At 42.3% G+C, this 11,358-nt stretch overlaps 1 protein-coding gene across 1 annotated transcript in view; it reads left to right on the forward strand.

Moving 5' to 3' along the window:
* Nucleotides 1–7,860, forward strand: part of TRAPPC11 (trafficking protein particle complex subunit 11) — a 40,328-nt gene extending 32,468 nt beyond the window's left edge. Inside the window, exons 23-30 of the mRNA XM_032949844.2 lie at nucleotides 113–238; nucleotides 1,448–1,513; nucleotides 2,342–2,501; nucleotides 4,269–4,380; nucleotides 4,968–5,059; nucleotides 5,181–5,314; nucleotides 6,359–6,526; nucleotides 7,606–7,860. Coding sequence (XP_032805735.2) covers nucleotides 113–238; nucleotides 1,448–1,513; nucleotides 2,342–2,501; nucleotides 4,269–4,380; nucleotides 4,968–5,059; nucleotides 5,181–5,314; nucleotides 6,359–6,526; nucleotides 7,606–7,650 — 903 coding nt within the window. The 3' untranslated portion in view covers nucleotides 7,651–7,860. The remainder of the gene's footprint in view (nucleotides 1–112; nucleotides 239–1,447; nucleotides 1,514–2,341; nucleotides 2,502–4,268; nucleotides 4,381–4,967; nucleotides 5,060–5,180; nucleotides 5,315–6,358; nucleotides 6,527–7,605) is intronic.
* Nucleotides 7,861–11,358: the final 3,498 nt, after the last annotated feature.

Below are 11,358 nucleotides of genomic sequence, written 5' to 3' on the forward strand. Positions count from 1 at the left end.
ATTAGTACCTCGTATAACGTGTTAGCATAAACCTCATGTGTAATAATGGATATAATAGATGCTTGCTAAAAGGGGAATTGGTGTGTTCTCATGTGTGCATGTGTATATTTAGGTGGATAAGACGGTGTTCGTCAAATGTTCCATCGTCGGAACTCGTATTTTCTTGGTGTCTGTGGGTTACTCGGTGAACGCTTCTGTTGGGACCAGCGGCAAGGAGGTGACTTGTCGCTGTCACAAGGTGAGCTGATCGAAAAAAGTGATGAACTACCCACACTAACAACAGGTTACTGGATTACTTGCACCTTTGGCAAATGCTCTATGTTGTTGGTCAATCGAGATGAACGATTAGCACAAGGATAAAAGAACACCAGAGGGATGGCAAATACTCATCAAAGACATTCGATTGAATTTGATCATGTTCGATACAAACGAATTACTATTGGCCAAGACTAATTCCGAGAATGTTTTAACATTGAGAGCAATAAAAAAAACTTCAACAGTCGACTGCTGTAGGCTGAATGTCTTAAATACATCGTTAATCATGTTACAAACTGAATAAAAAAACAGTGTATTTATGTTAATAGAAACTAACACAGCAATTTAACAATACTAACCATTTAATATTATTAACTATGATTAAACCAGTATCCCCATGTAAATGTGTACTTTATTAACATGTCACAGAATGAGTTATAATCTAAGAATCGACGAGCACAATCAATTAACTTTGACTAACTTGTTTCATTATGTAAGCTTATATACCTTCGTATTACCATATAATGTATTGCAAACTAAAATATTGTAATGTATGTGCTTTATATTAACCTCGAGCTATCACTTCTGGCCACTTACTGATCTTTTGTGGGCACATTGATGACATCATAGCACCTATTTTAAGTCCCAAGACTGGAGGACATTTGCTCAATTCTGCCAACTGTTTGATGATGTTGGCTGTAACTGAGTAAACCGCCATACCCAATTGTTAAATGTTGTGGGATTGCTCTCCAACGCACGTGTGTGCTGAAGCAGTAATAAACTTGCACGTTAGTTCAGATGATAACTTTATAAATTGGCTGTCGGGTGGAGGAGGGTTTTATGACACTTTTTTTTCTCGCTTGATCTGATCCAAAAACGTGTAGGCTGAATCGGCTTGGCTATGGAGTGGTGGAGGCTCTTGATGACAGGTTTAGTCAGATCATTATGTTGATCAACGCACAAATCGATCATTGGCTGGAAAAACCTGCATGTTAAGTCAGGGTTATTTATTTTTAAAAAAAGTTAACAAGTAACATTTAGATTTTCTAGAAGGAAGCTTGATTGACAAAGATTTAAATTTAAAAAATAAATGTATTTTGTAATGCACTCGGGTGAAAAGACATTTTGCAATGTTGACAACCATGCTGTTTAAATATTTTCCCTTCCGCTTTCTTTCTTTCTTTGTGAGCAGGATGAGACGATTATCATAGAGACGGTGTTACCTTTTGACACTTCTGTGAAGTTGGTTTCTACAAAGGTACGTTTGTGTTTATTGGTGAAAACTGGATTTGTTTGTTAATCAAAATCTAAAAGTAAATTATTCAAGAAGCGTTACATATATTGTATTCACATTCTTGCAGCAATAATTGTACAATTATAATTTAATAGGGAAGAAAATATGCCTTACAACATATCAAACCTTTAATGTGGCTATATCAATTGGTGAATTGCAATGGCACTGAAATTGTTTTTAATATTTTAAACAATATTAATACATATTCTTGGTTCTTTTGGTAAAGTCTGCTTGTGCTTGTGTTGCAGTCAAAACGTCGTGAGAATTTTATTGTTTTATATTTGTATTATTTTATTGTTTCCCTTCTACGTGACTTTACCGAAAGAACCAATAATATGAATCTCTGCAGTCACGAAAGCTTTAAATCAAAATATTAATACACTGACTATCCACACATTTATATCATAGTCATCATCAATATTGTTTTATACAATATTTTATGTTAAGTTTGCGAAGCCCATAAGCATCAGATAATGATGTAGCACACAAGACAAAAACATTTAAGAATTTTTATTAGTTAAGTGAACGGTGATTTGTTATTTTGGTTTTATGACTTTGAGTTCACTTACGCTCCTATAACAAAACTCAATGCATTCGTTAATAGCACTGCCCTAGAAGGAGAACATTTATAATAGATACCTTTTTGGGCAATGGCCCTTAGGGCAGCATTGGTGAAAGTGTTGGGTTTTTTGTTATTTGTGCTGTATGCACAACTGCCAATGCATTATCACAAAAATGTAAATGTATGCACGTGCTGTATTTAAAGCATGTATTTTGTGTTCACATTTTCAGTTTGAAGCCATGGAGAGGGTGTATTCGGACGACCCCTTCGTTCTCCTCACAGAAGTTCTCAGCATGTCGCCCTGGGCTTTGACCATCACAGCCAGTCAGCTCCAGCTAACCTCGCCGATGGAACACACGGACCGTGACGTGAACTCACAGTTGCAGCAGAGTGCGTGCACGCGCACACGCATGCGGCCTGCAGGACCACATGCGCATGATTTGATGCCGAACGAATGATTGTATACATATATTCCATGTGGGCCAAGCTCAAGGTTGCGTGGCAAGAATAGCTGATCACAAATTGTAGTGTCATTTTATGGACATATTGATTGTATGCAAGTGTCCGTCTATGGATATTTTTCAGTCCACAATGCTTTTATGGATGGGTCATCAGTCATTTGTGTAGCTCCTTTATCAGAGATGACATTACCCCTAATAACAAGTGGATGGCTCAAGGGTGTTGAGAAACGTGTCTATTCCAGTAAGATCTCAAGATGGTCACATGGTATATTATACAATGTGAGAATTAGAGCAATTGGTTAGTCATATCACCTGCAGTGGATGAATACTCGTTTGTTACTGAATTTAATTTTGTTAGAAATATTTTTGACATGCAACCCCATCTCGTATGCATCACTGTCCATGTAGGTGGAAAAAAAGTTAAAGTTACATGCTTAATTACATCCATACGTGCTTCCAATTGGCGAGATCCAATTCAGTTGATATAAATTGTGAGAATTAGACGGGTATATTGCATGTGTTATGGTATACGCGATTCTGTTGCCCTGCAAACCTCATGGATGCTCATATCAGATGGGGAGTGTAATCTAAGTGGTGTGTGTGTGTTCGCCGGTCGTTGGTAGTACACAATTGTAATCCAACACTGGAAGCGAGGGATAGTGGATCACTGCACATAAATGTTGCGAAACTCCCTCACACCCATGGACATCAAGGTGTCATAATACCCTGGCTTGCCAGGAGGCAGTACAGCAGCATCTCTGAGTCCCGTTCGATAGAATGGAGGTTTTGAAAGGGAAGTTAATTTCCCTTAGAAGAAACTCAATCCCAGTTGGAATTATGCAAAATAAATTTATATAAATTGCCTGGCTCTGTATATATATATAAAACACACCCCGTGTATGCTAAACTGTATTTGGAAGTGTCACAATGCAGTTGAAAAAGGTCTCTTTTATTTGTAAAATTCCAACAATGTCAGTGTTTGTGATTATTGTTATGATGTGCTCTGGTACATCTGAATGCTGACTTAAGCTTCAACTTTGAATACCTGCAATATAAAACATTTCTCCTCGCTATACTAAGTGCTATATTACTCCCTAAAAGTCCATATGAAGACAATTCACTCACTTACTGATACACTTGACCAGAGTGAGGGGGGGGGGTCGTAGCTCCCTCCTCCACGTCAACCGATTCCGCCGCAGCCATCTAAGCGGCTTCAGCCAGTCACCTCTCGGCCGACCTGGGAGACGTTTCCAGTTGCTTGCTCCCAAGTCTCGTTCTGTTTCAGGTTTGCAGTGCAGGTTCAGATCGGCACGAGTTGGTTGGCGTGCTTACAGACAGTCACGTCTGGCACGTCCAAACAGAGCCAGGCATCTCGCAGATCTGAGGCGGACACCGAGAATGTGACTTTGGCATTGCACGGAGACAGATGGAGTGTTTAGAAGTGTTCAATTGTACACCCAACATTTTACCGATCAAGGATTCTAAAATAGATCTAGAATTCAGTTATCAGACTGTATTGTGACGAACTGTGATATAAATCACAAGAGCTCTGTTATTCCAAAATTCTTTCTATACCGAGATGACTTCTGGTGCATGATTTCTGGTATATGTCCGTCAGTAATATTAGAGAATACCAATTAGATTATGACATTGATGATGGTGTTATTAGTGACCTGTATTTGCATTGTATTTACAGTGGAGCTGCAGACAGGAGAGAGTGGTAGCGAGTGCTACTGCCTGCAGTGTCCTCCTATAGCCAATGGACAAAGTGGAATCGCACTGGGCACATACACCCTCATCTGGAAGAGGTTAGTCTCATATACTCTTACCTGGTAAAAGCTGAGCCCAGGGGAGAACACTTGTACATCCGGACATACAATTCTCTTATACATGCCCAGACCTACTGGGCTTGTGAGCGACTTACACTGTGGCCCATTCTTTCCCGTACATAGGTCCCTCCACACATCTGCCCCATGCCCTGCATGCGAACCGTCTGCCCCTTCCACATCTCAGTTCAGCCTTACACACCATAATTAGTCTCTGAGAATAACAATGCCAGCATAGTCTGAGGCACAATGCAACAGTAGTACATTCTTATTTTGCATGTTGTCATGATAAGCACATTATAGTTTTGTTCATTCTTTCACCAGTCTGTCTTAAAATGCATGCATCGTATGGAGCAGTGGCATAGTACTTAGCATACTGCGATGAACATAGAAACATTAGTTCGATTCCTGGCCATGGCTCACACCATTGGCAAGTGATGTCTGAACCGGCTGCGGATACCCCACACTGCCAAGCATGTAAATAAAAAACACTGACTTAGATTGCGCAGAGAAACCTTTGTCCATTAGTGACTTGCACCATCGGAGATGTCATGCTGTTGTGCCTTCAGGAGCTCTGCAGGACCAGACACACTGCTGGTGAGCACAGTGGTGACACTGCCTCACGTCATTGTGGAGACCATCCCGCTCTACGTGAAGACCGGTATGCATGGCACAGCATAGCATACAGCACTATTGCTGCAGAGGGCAAAGCAACACATGCTGCCGCTTTTGCTATCGCTCACACACACTCTAAGCTGATGATCCGTGTTTGGTGTGCGCAGAGCTCCCAGCAAGCGGCTGTGTTCGTGAGATGCTGCCCGTGCAGTACACCCTGCACAACCGCACAGACATTGTGCAGGAGGTTGAGCTCACGGTGGATGCCAGTGAGGCCTTCATGTTCTCCGGAAACAAACAGGTGCCCATAAGAGAGGATTACCACCAATGAAAAGAAGAGTTTGGAATGTGGATGTTCACGTTATTTTTGAATACCAATGACAAATCAGTCACATTTATACTAGGCCTTCAACAGTGGTTCTCTGCACAGACTGACCCCCCCACCACAAGAGTGTGGAATCATCCACACTTACCTCGAGTCAAATAACAGTGATGGGTGGTGCCTTGTTGCTCATTTAAGGAGATAAGCACTCACTTGATTATACTTTTACAATAATGAATATGCAGCTTATCGAAGGCCTTATTACTTTGAGCATATACTTGCGATCTAGCATTTGCAAGAATTCAACCAGAAAGCCAACCCACACATTTTGGACAATAATCCTTTTAGGTATTACAAGAAATATTATAAGGAATTATAATTGATGAGTTGGCCTTATGTCACAATGTGGAATGTTATTATAACATCTCCAACTTAAGTGTACCCACATATACGCCTGTACTATCCACATGGAAAAACATGTTTCATGCCAGAAAATCGCTCCATATATCGGTCTTATTTCAAAGCAACACGACATTAATTGATCAACACATCACTTAAAAATACTGGTAGGGGGGGGGAAGAAAATCCTAATGAGCAATATTTTTTTTTGTAGGTGGCAGACTATCCTAAGCACCTCAATGGCTATAGTTTCATTATAATTTAATATATATACTGTGCCTCCCACGCAGTACTTATCGAGGCGCCAGACAAAACGAGTATTTGAAATAATTACTTTGGAAGTGATTGCAGACTATATCCAATAAATAATAGGGCAATATACACAAACTATATAAAATGACGACCAATAATTTCCTCGAGTCTTATCTCGTTTTTTTCACTTCATTTGAGCTGTTTGTCGCCCAAAAATGTCTTTCATTTGGTCTTAAATGTATTAAATGTCGGTGCCGGAAGCTGGTTCCACAATATTGGTGGCAAAAACGCCAAACGTCCATTTTTATAATTCTTAAGTTGTGTGCGCCGTTCTTGAAATAAGTAAAAAAAAAGTCCTCCGCTGGTGTGCAGATCCGGTTAAGGATCCTGCCGGGCAGCCAGCAGGAGCTGCGGTACAACATGTACCCTCTCGTGGCTGGCTTCCAGCCGCTCCCGCGCCTGCACTTCAAACTGCTGCGCTTCCCAGGAGCCAGCGACGAACTCATCCGCCGCCTCCTGCCAACGCATGTTTTCGTTAAGGTGCGTCCTGACCTGCACGGGTATAATGTGTGTATGTATGTGTTACATTTCTTTAGCACCGTACGGAGCCAACTATGCTAATTGAAAGTGCAGAGGGGGGGGGGGGAAATATAAGCTAAACGCAAAAAGCACTTATAAAGAAGTTAGTTTTAAATTTAGATTTAAAAGTGCATATCTCCAGTCGCTTCCTAATATTGGAAGGAAGAGAGTTCCAGATGACCACAGAAGCGCATCTGAAAGTGCGCAATGCACTTTGTGGGGCTTGATGTGCGTTTGCGTGCGTATGTGCTGGAATTTTGTGGGCTTGCCAAGGTGTGTGCCACCTGAATGTACTTGCAGAAAGATTAATAAACTGAGGGAGGTTGGGAATATCAACAATAATAACAGGAATTTGCAGCGCAGCAGCATTTTACTTAAAAGTGAAATACTCTTGCTCCTGCAAGAAGATCGTCAGTCTTTATCCATATTAAATTTCCCCACCATTGCTATCGTTTAAAAGAGACATGACCCATCGATAGAAAGGGGTCAGTGGGGTGTAGATGGTTACGTATAAGCCCAGTTTCCAATCTCACCCAAGGACGGCACTGCATTATTGGCATCTATCTGCAGTTACACTTGCAAAAGGAGATTCAGCCATGCAGTCTTCACATCCATAATATAGTTTTTTTGGGTTGGGTCATGTAAATATACATGTGTCGTTAAACCCGCCACCACCTGACACAGCAAACTAGTAACGTTTGTCATGTCAACAGAATATGCCAATTCGTTACTGGTACAGCACACCGTTGTGTTGTAGAGCAAATCCACAACATTTATGATATTGGTCGCGAAAGCCTACGCAGTATTCACATCTTGACACGTTAATGGGAGCACAGGCATCTAGCTTTGCATGCAGTTATGGATGACAGCTGCATTTTATGTATATACAACGCAGAATGCTCAAGCACAGGCATGCTCATTCATGCTTGCACACAGTGGTCTTCATGTCTTGCGATCAATACGCTACTGGTCATGAAACGTTTCAACCTCGTGGTGTTAATGTGTCTTTACCTATTCTTGTTTTTACCTGTTTTGTTTAGCCCCAGGGAAGAGGACTGGAAAGCAACATGTCTGAGGCTGGATGAAAAGAGGGAGGTTGGGTGTGAGTCATCCTTTAAATTCACCAGAAGAGTTCATCTAAAATAAGACATTTGGTTGCTGTCTGTAATTGGATCATATGAATATATTTTAATGTAATGCACTACTTAAGTTTGCTGCAGAAAGATTCTTCATTTTACAGCATGGCCTGTGGATAGTTGCGAGAATAATAAAGTTTTAGATTATGTTGACCAAAACTTTGTTGTGCTCACGGAGTCTTGTTTGTGGATATATTTTTTTCCATCTCCCCAACCTTACCCATAAAGACTAGCAGGGAGGGTAACCTTATATATGATAATAGTTTGATTCCCCTTTTTCTGCCAGAAAAAGGGGAAAACCCCATTATCATATTTTGGAACCTTATATATATTTTATTGCAGAATACATGTAGGTTAAAGACATAAAGGCATAATTTGGGAGAGGGGGTGGACTTTGGGCATGCTGCCCCAGGGCGATTCACAATAATGAGAGGGCCAATTGGTCCGTGTAAGTTATCTTTAAGTTTTATTTAGGTAAATTCTCTCCCACCCCTTCCCTCGTATCCCCCTTCCATAAAAAATACCTAATTCCCGAACGTTGCCCCTTTGTCAATAGGGCAGTTAGCCCAACCACCTTTCATTTTCCCTGCCCCGTGAGTACCTGGCCTCGGGCTTGTCCGCCAGAATATCTGTACCCCCCCTCTCCCCGTCGCTTGTGCTTTGTACCAAGCTGGTCTTTAATAAATAATAAAACGTAACTTTGTGAAAAAATAAGTGGGCTTGGATGGAACGTGTCGCTAAAAGGGATGATGTCCGGTGGTCGAGACTCACGATGGAGTGGCAGTCAAACGAGGGGAAAACACTGAAGTGGATGTCCACAATGGAGATTGTGAATAAGCTTGTGGATGGATTGTTACATCACTTGACTGAGAGTTCGAAATGGCTTGAAGGAAGCCTTGATAGTGAAAACGAAGCTAATACTAATGTAACAACGCCAAGAAAGTCATGCATTCGTGTATTGTGTACAGATTCAAATTATTTATTTTGGCAACCAATTTATTGAGTGCTAGGATTTTGTTCGACAAATGGTTTCTGATACGAAGCAAATCCATCACCAATGGAAATTGCTCAATAAAAAGTCTTGCAAAAGTAAAAAAATGTGGCAGATATCCAATAAATCACAATTCCAATACTGTACACATGTCTCTAACTCGTGGAGGTCTTTGACAATGGCCACGACCACAGTCTGCACGGAGTGGAGCGATCGGTATGGACGAGGTTGAATTTTGTCGAGCCATTCATGTGGTAGCCACGCCAGTACAAGCTGCTGCACTATTTTTAATCTGTATGAAGATTGGAGATAGGCCGTTAATTTGTGACTTCGCACCTGTCAAGATTTGTCGCTTCCAAATGAATGGGAAATTGCAAGAAATGGAAAGGTTCACACATTTGAAAACGTCTACTTCGATCATTTAAAAAAAATCTTATTTACGCTGCCACTTTGCATGTTTTTGTGTTATCTTTTTCCATTTGTGCCCTTGGAGTGTCCTGTTAATTTGAATGTTTAGCAAAACATTGCATTGGGATATTTTAGTTTCGACTGGTTTGAAAGCATAATGGACAGTTCCTCTTTGCAGGCCTTCAGTTGCGTGATCGGAAAGCTATCAAGAGGGGAGAGGTCTTCATTGGCAGTCCTGTGGACACGGGTGCGAATGTGCATAGCATCGGTGTTGTTTTAGATGGTAAGGCACTGTAGGTAGGTCAGTGAGACAATTGCAGTCAAAGTGTGGATGCTATCCACAACACGTTTCACTTTTATGGAAAGGAAATCGCGAAAGGACTGGGCAGTGATGTGCTGGTTTGGGGCAGCCTCATGTAAATGTTAACACGCCATTTTATCTGGTGGATTTGCTGCTGCTGCCAAAGCCTCGTGATGATGGGCAGTACGCAACTTGCATGGCTGCTTTGCAGTTGCACAACACGCTATCCTGTAAGCGAAGACAGTTAACGTCGGACTTTTTTGCTGTATTAGTCTACTTAAGTTTGCTTCGGGTTCTTCTTAACGCAATGACTGGTGACAATCAGTGGTTTTCTTGCCAGCTTAAATTCTTCGTGGCTGTCTTAAGTGGGACAGAATCATCCAAGACCGAAGACGAGTATCATAATTGTCTGGTGTAGGTATCAACTAAGCACTTGCACAATTGTGAAGTCTAAAATCGCGTGTTGACGCAGTTTCATATTTGGTGAATTTGCAAACTCCAAAGGGTAGCCACAAAGATTGTAGGATCCGATAACGTTGTTTATGAAGTACACAATCATTAGGTGAACATTTTGATTGAAAGCTTTCGTGACTGCAGTTATTCATATTCTTGGTTCTTTCGGTAAAGTCACGTTGAAGGGAAACAATAAAATAAAAAATATATTGTTTTTTATGTATATTATTTTATTGTTTCTTGAAGAACCAAGAATATATATTAGGTGAACATGTTTATCATTTTCAGAGGAATATGCTTTTTGTTATAGGCAAGATAACGAAATGCCAGTAAATTGTAGAGACCGGTACAAAGTGGAATGAGGCATAGCAAACCAGTTTTAAAAGGGAAGTGCTATGTATAGCTGCTTTTTACTGGTATGAACCTCCTGGTTACACCAGCCCACAGGGGATTATTGTGTCCGTCCTGTAAGTCACTAAAAAATGGGGAGGGGTGGCGCTGGGTGGAGTGGGGAGGGAGGGGCTGGTTGGGGGGGGAGGGTGGGGAGGGTGGGGAGGGTGGGGAAGGGCTGGGTGGGGAGGGTGGGGAGGGGCTGGGTGGGGAGGGGCTGGGTGGGGAGGGGCTGGGTGGGGAGGGGCTGGGTGGGGAGGGGCGGGGTGGGGAGGGGTGGGGAGGGGTGGGGTGGGGAGGGGCTGGGTGGGGAGGGTGGGGTGGGGAGGGTGGGGAGGGTGGAGTGGGGAGGGTGGGGAGGGTGGAGTGGGGAGGGTGGGGAGGGGAGGGTGGGGAGGGGCGGGGCTGGGTGGGGGGTGGGGCTGGTCACCCCGTGGTGCCCTTATAACACAACGTTTAACCTACTCACGCCGGCTTGTGCCCGCCCTCAGTCGGGCATATTTGCGGAATACACCACGCCGCCGTTGACTCTGGCCATTGACCGAGCAATCCAACGTTCCTACCAACTCCCTCCGCAGGAATGTGTTAGTGTAGACCCCCTCGAAGTTGCGAACATTGGCAGATTAAATTATTAGTAACATTCATCATAATTAGCCATTGTCTACCCACTACTGATTGAATGTCTCCTCACACTTGTCACCATTCCACAGTCAGGTGCCGCCATTCATCTCACTCCTGCACATCACTCCGTCTCCAACTGTGGATGCCTTCAGCAGTCCAATCAGTAAACATTCAAAAACTTCCTGACCCTAAGCGACATACCGAAAGACAAAATAGGAACTTCTACAGAACGTGCTGAAATAACTCCACAGTGCTTTAGAAAAAACATACGTATATAAATTTAGCTTTAAAGCTTTCGGGAAAGTCACATACGTGACGTTACCGAAAGAACCAAGAATATAAGTACATAACCTGAGGTGGTCACGTGGCCCGTGAGTAACCACCAGGGGCGAGTGTAACAATTAAAAGTGTTTGTAACAATAAACAAGTTTCACTTTCCTGCTGTACAACATTAGACTGCAATAGTGGCAGCTTGTCTTTAAAGAAGAAGAAA

This window comes from Petromyzon marinus, chromosome 8 (assembly GCF_048934315.1).
Source record: "Petromyzon marinus isolate PM22_M1 ecotype Great Lakes invasive population chromosome 8, UKy_Petmar_22M1.pri1.0, whole genome shotgun sequence".
Classification (NCBI taxonomy): Eukaryota; Metazoa; Chordata; class Hyperoartia; order Petromyzontiformes; family Petromyzontidae; genus Petromyzon; species Petromyzon marinus.